This window comes from Leuciscus leuciscus (assembly GCF_965113295.1).
Source record: "Leuciscus leuciscus genome assembly, chromosome: 24".
Classification (NCBI taxonomy): domain Eukaryota; kingdom Metazoa; phylum Chordata; class Actinopteri; order Cypriniformes; family Leuciscidae; genus Leuciscus; species Leuciscus leuciscus.
The window spans coordinates 17,723,762-17,741,093 of record NC_138723.1 but is presented as its reverse complement, the minus strand read 5'-3'; the positions used below and the strand labels follow the sequence as shown (position 1 = coordinate 17,741,093).

At 36.3% G+C, this 17,332-nt stretch overlaps 1 protein-coding gene across 12 annotated transcripts in view; it reads right to left on the bottom strand.

Annotated features, from left to right (window-relative positions):
* Positions 1-15,077, bottom strand: part of ehbp1l1b (EH domain binding protein 1-like 1b) — a 28,179-nt gene extending 13,102 nt beyond the window's left edge. For 2 of the 12 annotated variants that reach the window (XM_082157763.1, XM_082157764.1), the window contains exons 1-13: positions 14,543-15,077; positions 9,740-9,797; positions 9,135-9,230; positions 8,909-8,962; positions 7,501-7,682; positions 6,942-7,081; positions 6,442-6,516; positions 4,741-5,007; positions 3,266-3,427; positions 2,866-3,021; positions 1,391-1,708; positions 600-659; positions 305-467 (exon numbers count right to left, since the gene is read on the bottom strand). In XM_082157763.1, the coding sequence (XP_082013889.1) occupies positions 305-467; positions 600-659; positions 1,391-1,708; positions 2,866-3,021; positions 3,266-3,427; positions 4,741-5,007; positions 6,442-6,516; positions 6,942-7,081; positions 7,501-7,682; positions 8,909-8,962; positions 9,135-9,230; positions 9,740-9,797; positions 14,543-14,646 (1,835 nt within the window). In that variant the 5' untranslated portion in view covers positions 14,647-15,077. The remainder of the gene's footprint in view (positions 1-304; positions 468-599; positions 660-1,390; positions 1,709-2,865; positions 3,022-3,265; positions 3,428-4,740; positions 5,008-6,441; positions 6,517-6,941; positions 7,082-7,500; positions 7,683-8,908; positions 8,963-9,134; positions 9,231-9,739; positions 9,798-14,542) is intronic. The other 10 variants (XM_082157759.1, XM_082157766.1, XM_082157760.1 and 7 more) reach the window with 10 other exon arrangements.
* Positions 15,078-17,332: the final 2,255 nt, after the last annotated feature.

Genomic DNA, 17,332 nt, shown 5'->3' with positions numbered 1-17,332 from the left:
ATTGGAGTGGTGAGGGAAAGCAATGGAGAGTTCAAACATTTACACAGCTGGTGTAGGCAAATGTCATGGTCTGTTTATGATAGGCTCATCACAAGGTCATGCATTTCCCCTATTGGTATTAAGGAACAGTTTTTCTCATTTAAAAAGTTAAATCCATATTCATGCAGAAATGCTTTATAAACAGAGCAAAATACTAAATTCTGATTACACCTCTGCCAATCAGACTGTGTCTGCAAAGTTAATATTATGTTATTAGTGAATTATACTTGATGCCAGAAAAAAAAAAAAAAAAGTAATTGCCCACCTTTTTACAGCTGTGGCAGGTCTGAGCTCTTTTCTTTCAGTGCTGCTGGTTTCAGGTTGACGGAGGGAGGAAGGAGATTGTTGATTCGCTATACTAATGCTGCAGACTGTCCGATGTTGCTCTTGTTTGGGCTCGGAGGTCTTCAATTCTTCAGCGAGTAAATCTGTGGAACATAACAGCAAATTGAATCAGAATAATTATTAAAATAAAAGCTAATCAATCTTAATCTATTTGGGTTTCAATCATTTTTAGGCCTTTTACATCATTAATGACAAGAGTGAAGAATACTATTCACCTTGTAAAAATGGATTTGTTTGATCCTCCTCTGTAAGTGTGTTAAGCTCCCTGGATATTTCTGGAAAACAATTGACATACAATAAAAGCAAAAATTTTTAATAATTGTATTAATGTATTATGCGTTTTATTAAGTTTTAATTTTTGAATTCATTTTCAAAGACAACTGCTGATTTGAGATGACGTGAGTGGAAACGTCATTGCAGAGTTTTATGCAAATAAGCAATCTCTAAAGTGGGATTTTGGACCAATGAGAGTTCCCTGTAGGCGGGACTATCTAGCATGACATGGCAAACATAAATAATCTAGTCGCGTGTGGTGGTTGTAGCTAGTTACAACAAAAACCTTATATTAATGATAGATGTAATTTAGGGGGCGTTTACATGACACGACAACTAAAAACAAAACTTTTTATACATTTTTGCCATTCAAACATGAAAACAGCATTTTGGGGGGTCTGTAATGCAAACTTTTGAAAACTGTTTTCAAAGTGCAAGTTTTTGAAAATTATACTGTTATGGTCTCTGTGTAAACTACAAAGGCGCAAATTTGTGGAAACGGTGACGTCATGTGCATGCGCATTATGTGTTCAATTTAACAACACTGTGGTCTGTAAGCGAACTTTTCAAAAGCGCAAAGGAAAAACTTTTCCATTTTTAGTTAATCGTTGTGTAAATGTACCCTTAAATCGCAAAATAAATCTTCTAGTACATTATAATCGTTAGACCTATCACCAGTCACACTAGTTCCTATTACGGTCTCTTTTAAAGCAAACGAAAGGCAGTTTAGTACCTGACCGTGCAGAAGAAGATTGAGGTGAACAGCAGGGGGCATTTGTAAGAGCTTCACTGGTTGACAGGGCAAGAGCAGAGATAGAGGAGGAGACAGTTGCTGGGGTAAAAGAGACAGGTTGAGGTTTGCTAATGGGGTAAGAGAGGGAGACAGAGGGAGGTGGAGGTGGCTTGGGGAGTTGACTAGAAGGGCAAGATGTTTCACAAAGAGCTTCAAGATCTGGTTTGCTCAGCAATGGAACAGCAGGTTCATTTAGAGGGACACTGAAGAAAGGAGATGTAGAGTCCGCCATCGTCCTCTCATTTAGCTCTGCAAAAGCTGTGAGAAAAAGATGGAAAATATATACAAAAAGAAGTAAAACAGGCGAAGGAAATTTTTAGATAGATCAACCTAAATAACAGGCATTCCTTGATCAAGTGTTAGAGGCTCAGTTTGAATCAATATATATTTATCTGAAGCAAATATTGATCTAAACATCAGAGTAGGGGCTTTCAAACTTTTTAAGAGACAATCACATATGATGAAGATGGAACCTTTCCTAAAGTATAAAGGCAGCTATACATTTTTATGTATAAAAAGCCTTTATACTGTTTAAGAAAAATAATATATGATACAGTGCGGCTTAATTATTAAGTCGTTATTCTGATCATATTTTCACAACACTTCCGCTTGTAGTTCTTATTAAGTCGGTCATATTTTAGGATTGTTTACCTTAGCAATGTCTCTGAGAACCTGACACTTTACACTACTGGAGAATCCAAGTAGGTTCTGGAAAATGGTGGCACTGGAGACTAAAGGGTTCCTGATGGTTTCACACCTAATTCTCTAAGTCTTAAAGTATTTTGCAGTTAACCTGCTTTTTTGTGACCCTGCTGACCCAATGAGCATTTCGCTGTCCATTGGTCATGCCTTGCTTTTGCAATTTCTAGTATTGCATCCTTCTCTTGGGCATTTCATAATTTCGACACTTCAGTATGAGTAAATTTTTTGGCTCATTTGAATATCCAGCGTTTTTCACTTCCAGCCCTTGTTAACAATATGTCACTTATAGATTTCAACTAAATTAATAGTAGTTACTAATATTGATGTGGTTTGGAATTGGTAAAATGTGCTTGGAAAAAATATGAACAGAATATCGACTTGCATAACAATTATGCACACAGTTTGAAGACAAACTTAAATTATTTTTAATTTTTTCAATAAAGTAAATTAAAATATCTTTAAAAAAGGGTTTTTTTGTTGTTGTTTTTTACAATAATAATAAAAGTTGCAATTTTTACAATTTCTGACCAGTCTTTAGAAAGCAGAATTAAATATATTCCTTGTAGTAACATTACATTTAAAAGGAAATTTAAATGAAGTGATTGTGAACAAATGTTCAACATATTTAAATAATACTTTAAATGCACTTTTTAATTGTACTTTAGTATTGCTGCCTCTACTGTTTACATGCAGTCTGGAAGAATTCTCAATACCTGGCACACTGCCAGCAGATGGATGGTTAAGCGTTTCAGAAAGAGAGAGGGAAGAAGTTTTGGGTTCGAGGAGAGGGACAGGAGTGGGGGATACAGGGCGAGCACCAGGGACAATCTTGGGCTTAAAAACATTGGTGCGAGGTGCTCCAAAAGAATCTGAGACAGAAGTGCAATGACACAAAGAGAACGCAGACCACGTGAAAGAAGAAGATTAGTCAGAGATGCAGAAAAAGTGAGAACAAGAGACAGTAGCTAAGAGGAAATGAATCTTACTTCTCCAAAAGCTATCTTAAAGTTTCCTTTAGAGTCAGGCTAAGATGTACTATTCCTATTAGAATTACAGTAAATGTACTCTGACTTGCATTTAGTATGTGAATGTTTAGAATTCATGAGTCTTTACCTTTCGGGAGCACAGTGGGAAGATAGGGAGAGTGGGAAAGGAAGGGATCGGAAGGGGAAGAAAGAGAAGCCCGAGGGAGTTTGAGCAGAGGATAGTCAGAGGTCACCGGACCCTCCAGAGGGGCCTCGGAGCCTGACAGTCTTCTTGGAAAAGGCACAGGAGCTATAATTATAGAGGGAAAAATAGATAGATAAACAATATGTAGTTCAGGCTTTGTCGAGAAATACACAGATGCATAAGCGCTATTAGAATTGTTTCTCTGGGTGATGACTGTAAAAGAACATTTGCATGGGTCCATTTGCAACCCATGCATGTGGATGTCAATGAATTCACGCATGCACACTGCAGCTAAATACGGCTCTCACTCTTCTTTTTTCTTTTTAATTGCGGTTGTCACTATTAAAAATTTGCAACGCGTATGGGGCCATAGTGAATTTCAGTTCTCAGTTCTCTGAAACAATTTATTTTGCACCACACACCCAAATTTCGCAGCTCTACACATGCTTCATAGTGATCAAAAATATTTTCAAAAACTTTTGGCCGAATCCTCCATGTAAAGTCAATGCAGAAGGGAATGAAATTATACCACATGACCCTGGTGTTTGTCAAAAACAGTACGCAAATCAGCCAGGAATTTTCTGATGAGTGGAAGAAAACTACCAAAATGTTCAAAATTCAGATGGCAATAAAATTACCGACTACCAGTAAATGCTGAAATTACTTCACTTCCTCAATTGAAACAATTACCATTTGTGCAGTGCTTCAGACACATATTTATGAAGAAATATAAGACTAGCAACACGAAAAGGTCAATAAATATTCACTTCCGTTGAAAAGTTTGGGGTTGGTAAGATTTTTTTGTAAGAAGTCTCTTATGCTCACCAAGGCTGCATTTATTTAATCACAATACAGTAAAAACTGAAATATTGTAAAATATTATTACAATTAAAAATAACTGTTTTCTATTTTAATATATTGTAAAATGATTTAAATTTTTCCTGTAATGGCAAAGCTGAATTTTCAGCATCATTACTCCAGTCTTCATTGTCACATGATCCTTCAGAAGTCATTCTAATATGCTGATTTGTTGCTTAAGAAACATTTCTTATTATTATCAATGTAGAAAACAGTTGTGCTGCTTAATATTTTTGAGGAAATCATGATAATTTTTTCTCAGGATTCTTTGAAAAAGAACAGCATTTGAAATAGATATTTTTGTCTTTGCTGTCACGTTTGAAGTCTTTGCTGTCACGTTTGAACAATTTAATGTATCTAATTTGGTATTGTACCTGAGATGGTGATTTTATCAGAAGAGAAGAACTTCAATTCCAATTGAAGTACACGTTGTTACCATAGAAGCCATATAACCATACATACAAATAACTGTAATCAAGTAGGAACGTCAACTAGCATCTAACAGTATAGCAGGCCACTTGCTGACCTCCAGTGGTTTAATTTAAGTCGAGCTATGGTACCTGAGCCAGGGGATGGCTGGAAGACTTTGGGCAATGCTGGGGGGAGCAAACCAGTAGTATTTTGCTCTGTGGGGGAGTCAGGTGGGGCCTGTAGCTGGGCAATGGGTGGTGGACGTGGTGGTCTGGAGCGGGCGGGTGAGGGCATGGTGCGAGGGGTTGGACTGGGTGGGGTGGGTAAAGGTGGACGTGCTGGCAGGTCAGGGTTACGGATAGTGCCAGACGCTGGGCGTGAGAGGACACCATCAGCAGGCCTCTCCTTACCACTGACTGAGGTTAGCATGAAAAATGGAGGGAGAAAGACAGCAATAGAGTGAAAGAGAAAGTAAAAGAGCAGTATTGAGGAAAAGCAATGAGGCAAAAGAGAAATATAGAGGTGAGAGAGAGAGAAAGGTCATGAATGTATCATTAAGGATGGTGGTGCATCGTCATAAAAGACATTTAAAGGGTTAATTCACTCTAAAGATAATATTATTTTCAAACCCTCATGTTATTCCAAACTTGTACGCTGTTATTTTTCTGTTATTTATTTTTATTTTAACACAAAAGGAGAATTTAATGCTATTTTCCAACAACAGTTCACAGAAGCCATGTCTGTCCCAAAAAAGTACAAAAATTTTGTAGTAAGTAAATTCCCAGGCCCTGCTTGATTTTAAGATGGTCATTATTTCCCATATATTACATATGACAGTTTTCATTTATTTTTTAATTACTGGTTAAGTAAATTTTCCGTCACGTGATCTCAGGGCAAATCTATTTCATCGACATACAAAAATAAATGTATACTACAGTTCAAACTTTGGGGTTGGTAAAAATGTGAAAGTTGAAGAAGTTGAAATATTATTGCAATTTGTAATAAATATTTTCTATTCCAAAACATTTTAAAATGTAATTTATTCCTGTGATGGCAAAGCTGAATTTTCAACAGCCATTACTCATCTTCAGTGTCACATTCTCCTTCAGAAATCATTCTGACATGTTGATTCTTTTATCAACCTTGCTTAATAAAATGATTAATATATATATATATATATATATATATATATATATTATTATTTTTATTTTTTATTTTTTTTATATTAACTGACTTTTATATTTTTTTCAGTATTTGACAAATGCAAGTTGTCTTTCCAGTTACATTTATGTCATTTGACATAATTGACATAATAAAAACATGGAAATAATTATGCACCATTCTAAAATAATCTAAACTAATCAAATCAAATTGGACACAATTTCATATTTCACAATGCATCTATAATGACATGAAGAATCATAAACTTTGTTAAGAAACAGAGTTGCATGAATATGTTTCAAAATTCCTTTTGTGTTCCAGGAAAAAGACATGAGGGTCCTGACAACAACATGAGGATGAGTAAATGATGATTTTTTTTTTTATTGAGAGGTAAACTACACCCTTTAAATTAGATTTAAATATTTTCATGAAATGAATGATGAAATGCAAGTCAAAGCAATGGAGGACAAAGAATTAATGTGATAATCATGTGCAACAAAACCACATCAGTGAAGAATCATATTCCTGAAACATTCTAGGAATATTTCAATGGAAATAATTAATTGAATGTGGTTTATATGAACTTAATTTTTATAAAGAAAGAAAATTATATCAGTATGATCAGACACATGATTTGACTTAAAAGAGTTTATAGAGAGAATATGCAAAGAGCATGTAAATATTAGTACCTATTGCTGAAGGGCTCTTTATAGATGCAGGTCTCTTTTCTTGGGAGCGTGTTGGTCGAAGAGGAAGGTGGGGTGCTGACAGAGAGAGAAAGACAGAAGGAGAAGTTCTAGCATGTGAGGAAGTAAGGGTTACTACGGTAAGAGAAAATATACATGCATCAGTAGTGATTCATGCAAGAGGGCAGATGAATAAGGATATAAGATAAAGAATACAAGACATGAGTATGCAAGTGTTTAATAAATACAGTGGGGCCACAAGTGAAAATGCATCTATTGTGTATCTGTTCAACTTAATGCTTTAACTTTTCATTACAAATCATATTATCAGCAAAACAATGGATATTTCTTTTGCATTTTACAACATAATGTTACTTTGTTTCACATTTTCCAGAACCCAAAAAGTTATTTCCAAGTTTAAAATGTATTTTGAATCCTAGATTTTCAATGTGGTTTCAGACGTTTGGTCCCCATTGTATATGTTCATTGTTTTTTTATAATACCTGGAGCTGCAGTAATGAGATTAGCCCCAGTACTGGATCTCTTATCCTCCTCTTCATCACTCTCATTAAAGTCGTCCAGGTTCCCAATGTCTGTTGGTTTTACACTCATCAGACTGGCGAGACTCTGCATGTCCTCGTCCCTACAGAGGAAACCCATAACTGGTCAAGAACTGTAAAGTTATTGGATCTAATGGAGATTAGGCACGAAATTCTTTTGCATTACATCCTAATGCAGCATCTCTACAAGGCTGTATTGTTTTGGAAATTCTGCTCTGCATGCTTCTTGACATGCACATGTCAGGAAAGAAACTAACGCCAGTGTTCAACAGCAAACCATTTCTCTTGTTGGATTCAAACACACTCCAAATATTTTTAATCGAAATCAAGGAACTGTTTTTGCAACAATTTTCATGAATTCGGTTTTGGTGCAATCACAAAAAAAGATTTGCTGTGGTCACATTCCCACATGATTGAATCTAAATAATTAAACACCACATGCAAGTGTTATAACTTCCTGAGCAAGAACTCCATGTGGATGAGGTCAACAGGGAGAACTCACGTAGCTTTCCCCTCCTTGAGGAACACACAGGATAAGGAGAGCTTCAGCGTGGCCTCCACCACCTTCACCGACAGAGGCTTCATTTTGAGCATCAGGTCCGTCTGTGAGTGTGTTGCACTGGCAAACTTCTTCATGTTCAAGTCCACAGATGCTAGAACTTTCCGACTGCCCTTAGCTGTCTCCTGTAGAACATCAGATCAGAAAAGGTAACTTTGAGAATAATTAAAGCAAATTTTTCACATTTTGTTCTTTTTGCATTTTGAATTACCTATATATATATATATATATATATATATATACAGTATATATATATACACACTCACACACATTTACACATCACTGGCCACTTTATTAGGTACACCTGTTCAACTGCTCGTTAACGCAAATATCTAATCAGCCAGTTACATGGCAGCAACTCAATGCATTTAGGCATGTAGACATGGTCAAAATGAGCTTCAGAAACATGAAATTTAAAGAAATGAAATGTGATTTAAGTGATTTTGAATGTAGCATGGTTATTGGTGCCAGACAGGCTGGTCTGAGTATTTCATGAAAAGCTGATCTACTAGGATACAACCATCTCTAGGGTTTACAGAGAATGGTTAGAAAAAGAGAAAATGCTTTGTTGATGCCAGATGTCAGAGGAGAATGGCCACACTGCTTCGAGCTGATAGAAATATAACCGTAACTCAAATAACCACTGGTTTCAACCGAGGTCTGCAGAAAAGCATCTCTGAACACATAACATGTCAAACCTTGAAGCAGATGGGCTACCGCAACAGCAGCAGAAGACCACCCTGGGTGCCACTTCTGTCAGCTAAAAACAGGAAACTGAGGCTACAATATGTACAGGCTCACCAAATTTGGACAATAGAAGATTGGAAGATTTCTGTTGAGACATTCAGATGGTAGGGTCAGGATTTGTTGTAAACAACATGAAAGCACGGATCCATCCTGCCGTGTATCAATGGTTCAGGCTGGTGCTTGTTTACTGGTGTGAGGGATATTTTCTTGGCACATTTTGGGCCCCTTAGTACCAATTGAGCATTGTTTAGATGCCAGAGTCTACCTGAGTATTGTTACTAACCTTTATGACCACAGTGTACCCATTTTCTGATGGCTACTTCCAGCTGGATATTGTGCCATGTCACAAACCTCAAATCATCTCAAACTGGTTTCTTGAACATGACAATGAGTTCACTATACTCAAATAGCCTTCACAGTCACCAGATCTCAACCCAATAGAGCACATTTGAGATGTAGTAGAATGGGGGATTCGTATCATGAATGTGCAGCCGACAAATCTGTGTGATGCTATCATGTCAATAAGGACCAAAATCTCTGAGGAATGTTATCAGACACTTGTTGAATCTATGAATCAAACTTCATCTTTATAAAAAAAACTTACATTCTCAATGAAAAATGTCCATTCTTTGTCTTCAAACTCATCTGCATGTGGGTCCTGTGAAACAAAAGCATATTCAAAAAGTCAACAAATGTACTGACGCAAATGATAGTATAGGTCAGCAGTTGTCAGTATCTTTAACAAGTTGTGTATTGCATGAGTTCATGCAATATATTTATATATATATATATATCGTAAAGCTAATAATACGATGCGATAGGTGTCATACCCTGTAGAGTGTGACGGTAATATCCACATTTTCAGGTACAGGCCACACCACCATTCCCCTGTAGGGATTTTTGATGCCTGGCTGCCATGCGTGAAGCTGATGAGAAAATAACAACACTGTCAGTCATCATAATCCACATTGTACAGCAGTTGTAATCATTGTAAGCACTTGTAAATCACTGTAAATAAAGCATTGTTAAACATAATAATTTAAGTGTCAGTACACTGTTCTGACTGAAAGCTTGGGAAGAAAATCGACTTTCCTGGACATGTAGTCATAAACTAAATTACCTTCGCTTTCATGAATAATTTTGTATCTAGAACAAGACTTATATTTTATAATATTTTGTATATTATTTAAAATGTGTGTCAATAAAAACATTGATTAATATTAAATAATATTGTTTAAAATATCTTATTTATATAGGCAAGGCAAGTTTATTTATACAAGCTATTTCATACACAATGGTAATTAAAGATTAAGATTCATAAATTCCTGATCAACTGCCTGATCACTAAGTTTTGGTGTGCTCCTGGAAGAAACGGAAGAAATCGAGACTCAGGTTTGTGATTTTATAGACAATTAAAGATTGTTTATCTTTGTACCTTGGAGCAAATGCGTCTGTTCCTCCTTGTCCACACCACTCTCAGTTTGTCTGGTTGCCTATAAAACAAAAATAAAAGAGTGCTGAGTGGGAGTTTACAAGTTGAATAATGGGTCTTTTACTATTGATAAGGACTTCTACAATAAGACTATCACTTTTCACTTCAGTGCTTGCTTAAAATAGCAGGAAGTACATATAAAGCCGCTACGAAATGATCTTGAAAAAGCCACTGTGGCATTGCTTGTTTGTGTATGTGTCTACAAAAAGCTACAGGCAGTGAAACAGATCTTGCGATCTGGTCTCCCAGTGTTACCCAGAGGCAGAAAGGAATCAATAAATGCTGCCAAATGTTTCCAACCCAAAACAAAACAAGAGCACATGATGCAAGGCCTTGCATACAAGACGAATCCAAACTGGGTGAACCTTTTACTCACAAACAAGCACCAAGAACAAATAATTGAGTGAGGCTGATGCATGAAACGTTGTCTTACTAAATAACAAAATGTCAATTTGGTGTCATTTGGGACATGTGGTATCTATTACATTCACACCCCTGCATTGCTACCAATACTGCCAGATGAAAATGTAAACAAGTTAAAGAAAAAAAGCTTTTAAAAAGTTCCTGTGCTGTTTAAGTCTGTTTATTGAGGTCACACAGCACCCTGTAGTCCCATATAAGCCTTATATCTGATATCCAGAACATTATGATGATATATTGCCAGAAAAAATGCAAATCAATAAGTGTGGAGCTTTAAACACAAATTAATGGAAATCATATTTATCAAGTGTACAGTGTACATGTACACATCTGCTCTGGCACGTTTCCTAAATAAAATTGGCCTTTTGTAGTGAATTGTTCAGATGTGAGCCCATTGTACACCTCTGAGCTGTTCATGCTCGCTGCATTAAGAATTGGAGGAAACTTGGCAAGGTCACATGACCGAGCTGACTTTGGCTCACAGCACAAGGGGTGTTGGTCTCTGATCTCACTGTGTTTACAAACAGCTGTTCGCATTTAATAACGGCGACTTATATTTAGGGGTATAAGGGTTGTCATTAAGCATACTGAAGGGGGAAAAAAATATGTGTAATACAAAAGTTTTAGATTTTTTTGTCTCTTGTGCTCACCATGGCTGCATTTATTTGATCAAAAATGCAGCAAAAACAGTAATATTGTGAAATATTATTACAATTTAAAGCAACTTAATATATTTTATTAAAAAGCTGAATTTTCAGCATCATTACAGTGTCACATAGAAATCATTCTAATATGCTGATTTGCTGCTCTTGGTTTTTTTTCTTATTATTATTAGTAATGCTGAAAATAGTTGTGCTGCTTAATATTTTTGTGGAAACAGCTTGTTAAAAAACAGCATTTATTTGAAATATATATTTTTTGTAACTTTATAAATGTCTTTACTGTCACTTTTGATCAATTTAAAGGGATAGTTCACTTTGAAATTAACACGAAACGAGCGGTTTGTGTGAGAAAACGAACAGTATTTATATCGTTTTTACCTCTTATACACAGCCATGTCGAAGTGATCTGATCTGACGTGTACGCAGACTGGTGCATAGATATATACACTAGATGTCGCCTTAAAGACATTCGTTCCAATGAACTGCCGTAGACAAGGCGACCTCTAGTGTGTATATATCTATGCACCAGTCTGCGTACACGTCAGATCAGATCACTTGGACATGGCTGTGTATAAGAGGTAAAAACGATATAAATACTGTTCGTTTTCTCACACAAACCGCTCGTTTCGTGTCTTAGGCCATCAATGTGTACTTATGATGGGGAATTGTTTAATTTGGACGACGGGGAATTGTTTTAATTTGGACTCAGTGCATGCTCTTTGAGACAGTGACCATCGACCTGCATTATATGACTGACAGACAAGAACGGTTTGACCGTTAATTAATTAATTTCAAAGTGAACTATCCCTTTAATGCATCATTGAAGAATAAACTACTATTGACCCCAAACTTTTGAACGGTATAGTATTTGCTCTCATGATGTTCCAACACAAAATGAGGCTTTGCCCTGTTCATCACACAAAGCTATTACACGGCTTCAAAACATGTTTCCATCCAAAGCTGCAAATTTAACTAATGCGCAAAATTGGAATATGGGTTTAACAGATTTGTGAATAAAGCAGCGTTTCCATCCCATGTGTTCAAGAGAACAAAATTGTCACTTCCTGGGAAAATGGCGCAAAATATATGTAATAAAAATGGAAGTTGCTGCATTACTTGACTTGCATAGTCGTAGTCGTGTGTTTTAATCGTAGTTTATGTGTGTCTTCTTATCAGATTTTTTTTTTATCTGACTCAACTGAGCACATACGTTTTTTTCTGCGCATTTTTAGAATTTCTGCGCATCTTGCCGTTTCCATACAGCGTTTTTTTAATGCGATATCCCAAAATGCGCTTAAAAATAGGTGGATTGAAACATAGCTATTGTAGCGTATGAGTCACATGGACCAGATATTTTTATGGTGCTTTAATGAAGTCCCTATTCATTCTATTTGCATGGAAAACCATGACCAAAATATGAATAGAAATTGCTACTATTGCATTCCACAGAAGAAGGTCAAACAGGTTTGAAATGGCATGAGTTTCCACGAAGGGAAAATTAATAACATCCCTTTTAACTAACCGAGAATATGATTCTTAATGAACGTGGTCCAGATGTAAATGTCACAGTACAGCTGGATCATCTATTGTTGTTCACATTGATGTTTGCAAAGGTAATGTGTGTCAGTATCAGCATGAACCGCTACACAAAAAGAAGCGAGACCCAACTCTTACTCAGGTTACAGCTAGTAATAGCAACAGGGCAGAACAGTCTAAAAGGATAAATTAAGAGGAGAAGAGGGGGAACATGGGTAGAGCGCGGATGGACGTAAAAATAGACTGCCAGCCTGGTCGGAAAAATTTGTTCTCTTTCTGTCATTTACTTCCTATAATTCAGTCCTTTTCTCATCACTTTTACCACATGTAAAGTAACTGTCAGATAAACACACACGTGCTCACATACACACACCCCGTTCAAGTTATATGACCCCATCAGAAGCAACCGCTGTGTCATTTCCAGCTGTCTGATATCTCCTGCTCACACCCTCCTCAGCTGTGGCGTAACATCAACAGACTTTGGCCCACTGGCAGTATATGAAAATCACCCACAAGATCAGACGTGCTTACAGAAATACACATTCTGTAGTTTCTTTTCACCTTAAGAAACACTACCTGCTCTACAAAAGAGATTTTAAGAAAGCTGTACTGCGATACACGTTTAGGTCAGCAAAAGAAAGCTCTGGGAAAGATATAACCTAAAGGAATTTCTTTCCTCGGTGTTGCAAGAGGATCTAGGACACATTGCACATCAGCTGTAAGCTCATTAGGTGATAACAACAATTACGACTGCTCAAGTTTACTATTAACCCAATCTATTTTTTCCAATAACAAAGTTGAAAGTTTGAATATGAGGCCATATTAAATAAGAAAGAGTAACTCATTTCTAGAATATAGAATTGGTGAAACTGAGATCATTTAGATCACCAATAAGATGATTCGGGCATTCTATGACAGAGATTGTGCTAATCTCAGATAGTGCTTAACTCTAATAGGCAGAAATTACAGAGTGATTCAGTTCTCCTAAAAGCAGATGACAAACCATTGAATAAAGGAGGGTTGCTTCATTTGCCAGGCCAAGACTTGTTCATAGAATATTGGCAATAGTTAATATCAGCAAAATGATTAAAACAAATTATCCAGTCCAACAGAAGCATCAAACATCTTAGTGTATTATGTGTATTGTGCATAGGTATTCTGCATCTTGGATATTGTCTTATACTGTCATTATTACATGACTGCAATGTTGGTGGATGATGCACCCAATATTTCAACACACTGTTGCACTTGTGAATGGTGTAGTGATGATAAAGTAATTTGATTTGATTTCTTTGATTTAAAGACACCTTTTTGTCTTTGCTATGTACTTGTGATTGAATAACAGTATCTTTTTCAAATCCAATCAGACTGAATTCTTCCTTATAATGCTGTCTTTGATCATAGATAAGAACAGATAGGCCATGTGAGGACCGAAACACTCCCTGTGTCGACAGCTGTCTCCTGATCAAGACACATGACAGACAGCAGAAATAGTAGAATTGTTTAATTCTCTCACCTCAACACTGTTTATATGAAAAACTTTTTTCAAGAAAAGAAAAGCCAAATATTGCACAAAATTTAATATTTGAGTTTTGTGTTGGAAAACAGCAATAAAGTAGTTCCCCGACTATTTAAGGGTGAAGTCAAGAGGAATTCAATGCTTTTTTAAGCTCTCATAATATAATATATGAATAACCGAAAAATGACAAGGACTACACCTAAAAAGAAAGGAAAAGCAACACCACTCAATTTGAAACAATGAAACAATTATAACTCCCGCTTATGTGAGTGAGGTAAATTAAAATTAAAAGAAGCAGCAGCAGTTTATTCTGCTTAGATTATCATGATGGATGTTCATAATATGTTCAGTGTTGACAGCACGAGTGATGGAGGCGGAAGTAGAGGTGTGTGTGGCTGTCAACGTTCTCCAATTCATTTCAAATACAGTCTTAATATCAAGAGCTGTATTAATTGTTCTATTCACAATCATTTAGATTAGCCTACCAACGCTAAATTAAAATAAGATACAGTGTGTGCGCATTGTACTGTTTCAGTCAGAAGAACCGCCCTTCAGCACTGCGTATTTAGGAAGCACACGCGCTATAACGGAAAAGAAATCATAACTTACCATTTCTTTGTACATTCCAGAACAAGTTCTTGATACGAAGCCACGAACTGAAATTTAGTAGCCTTTTTGCCAACTCTTTGTAATCTTTTCCACACTGAAGTCATTCTTCTGTAGAAAATGCAGTGTCCGCGAATGAAGTCAGGAACATGGAAATTATGTTTTTACCGTCCCGTCACTGAACAAAAAGTAAAGCCTGCTGAAATATACGGCTGTCAAATGGCTCGTAAAGTGAAATGTTCCTGCTGAGGAGCACGAGCTGCACCTCATGCGGCTCAGTACCACCGAACTGTCGCCATCGAGTAAAGACCATTTACGGAAACTACTGCATCACGTTACACACCAGAGCGAGAGATTGTCAGTGTATTGCAATTAGTTACCTTGGAGCAAAAACATTAGTGCGTATAGAATCTTGAGGAACCTTATCGTTTTTGAGTCGTGGAAACTCAAGCGATACGAAATTATTCTTAAAAGCAGCTGTCTGACCATGAACTGATGAAAGTGGATGAAGAAGTGCAGGAGTTGGTGGGAAGGGTTATGCAAACATATGATGCAGCTCTATGCAAAATCTCCCTCATTGTATTCCGTAGGCTACAGTAGGAAAGGTACTATAATGGCATGATGGATCAGGGGTTACATCCAGTCAGCTAGGGGTCAGAAGAGGACGCACTCTATGAATAAGTTTGAATGATTATAATATCTTAGTTGCAAAATTACAGATAAAGTCCAAAGTGATGCTTTTATGAAAAACAGTTTAAAAAAACAAACAACTAATTGAATTATTTACAATATAGTTGCTAAAACTGTAATAGGTGGCGCTACAAAATGAACGCTGTTTGTGGGGTTTGCGAAAGGAATTTAAAAAAAAGAAAATAGAATTGTGGACTTGCAGTATGGGTAATAAAAATAAATAAAATTGGTCTGTGATTTTAGGGCAAAATAATTCAAAAGTATGCATACGTGCATATTTATGATTGTTCATTTATGTTGTCTCCAAACATTTTGGGTAGCTTTTACTACATTTTACCAAGTTATGTTGCAATTTGACAATACTTTACACAGATAGATAGACAGACAGACAGACAGACTTGACTGACTGACTGACCGACTGACAGACAGACTGACCGTCTGACATTCATTCATTCATATGGGAGCTATTTGGCAGCCCATAGAACCATTTGGTAAAATAGGTCTATGTTCATCGTTCATTGCATTGTCACTTAATTTGGGTCAAATCATCTTCAGATCATATAAATGTACCATATGGGCTGCCATAGACTCCGCTATGGGCTGCTATAAACTCCGTGAGGCTGTCCAGTCCTTGATCACGATGGGTATTTTTAGTGGACATTGACATGGGGATTTTTCAAGTTACACAGGATCTATTTTAGAAGCCTGGGAGCGAGGGATAAATGGACAGAAGCAGCTGGAGGGATGGAAGGAGTGGTGCCGCTTGCTTGGGTTATGAGGGGGAGCACAAACGTTTGGCTCAGTTGATGACCTAGAATCCAAATCGGTGACCCCCTTAGTCATATTCCTGTGTGACACTAACCTCTTCCTGTCTGGTGTTTCCACTCACTGCTAACCCCATTATATTTCTGTATTTAAAACAAAAATGAATTTGAAATTACAATTTCAAAATTGCAATGTCAAGGCTATTCAAGGCCATGTGCATTTCAGTAAAGCTCATTAACAATAACTGATCAGCACAGGTGATTACTGACGCGTGAAACTAACTACCAGTGGTTTGTTTTTGAGAGTTGTTGAATATAGTTTGCAGTCTAATTTCAGGAATGCAAATATGAGCCAGCTCATGTAAAACTTAGCAAACAGACTTAAGTCTACTGGGAAACAGTGATTTGTGGCCATGACTATGAGTTTCCAAAATGGGCCCCTCCCTTCACTGGACATCATAAGCTGAGTTTGTATCTGGGTAAGACATGAGCTCACTCATAATACATGCTTACTCACTAGGTGGATCAAGAAATGCCTCATACTTATAATGACGTGCCACACCACACCACCTTATGGTATAAAAAAACAAGGGCCTCCTTTATTTGCGAAGAACATGAAGATTAAAAATACTGTTCTCCTTCGACCACATGCTACTTTTGAAATGTCAGTAAGATTTTTTTTTTTTTTAAAGAAAGAAAGAAATTATTACTTTAATTTAGCAAGGATGCATTAAATTGATCAAAAGTGACAGGAAAGACATTTATAATGTTAAGATTTCTATTTCAAATAAATGCTGTTTCTATTTCAAATAAACGTTCTATTAATCAAAGAATCCTAAAGAAAATGTTTCTTGAGCATTAAATCAGCATATTAGAATGATTTCGAAAGGATCATATGACAATGAAGACTGTAATTATAGTAATTCATACACATAATACACTAGTAATTATGCTGAAAATTCAGCTTTGCCATCACAATAATAAATTACATTTTAAATTATATTAAAATAGAAAACAGTTATTTAAAATTTTAACAATATCTCACAATTTTACTGTTTTTGCTATTTTTGATTAAAAAGTAGCCTTGATGAGCATACGAAATGTCTGTCAAAAAAAAAACATTGAAAAAAATCTTACCAACCCCAAACTTTTGAATGGCAAAATGCAAATAAATTCACGTTAGAATGATGGGAATGGTTTTTAAAAATGCTTAGAAGTATGTAAAAAGTATGTGTAATAATTTCTGCCATAATATTTATGCCTTTAAGATTAATCAAAGGGCAGAAAGTGCATATTTTTCATATTAATGTGATTGAAAAGATAGCAATGTGACCTTTGG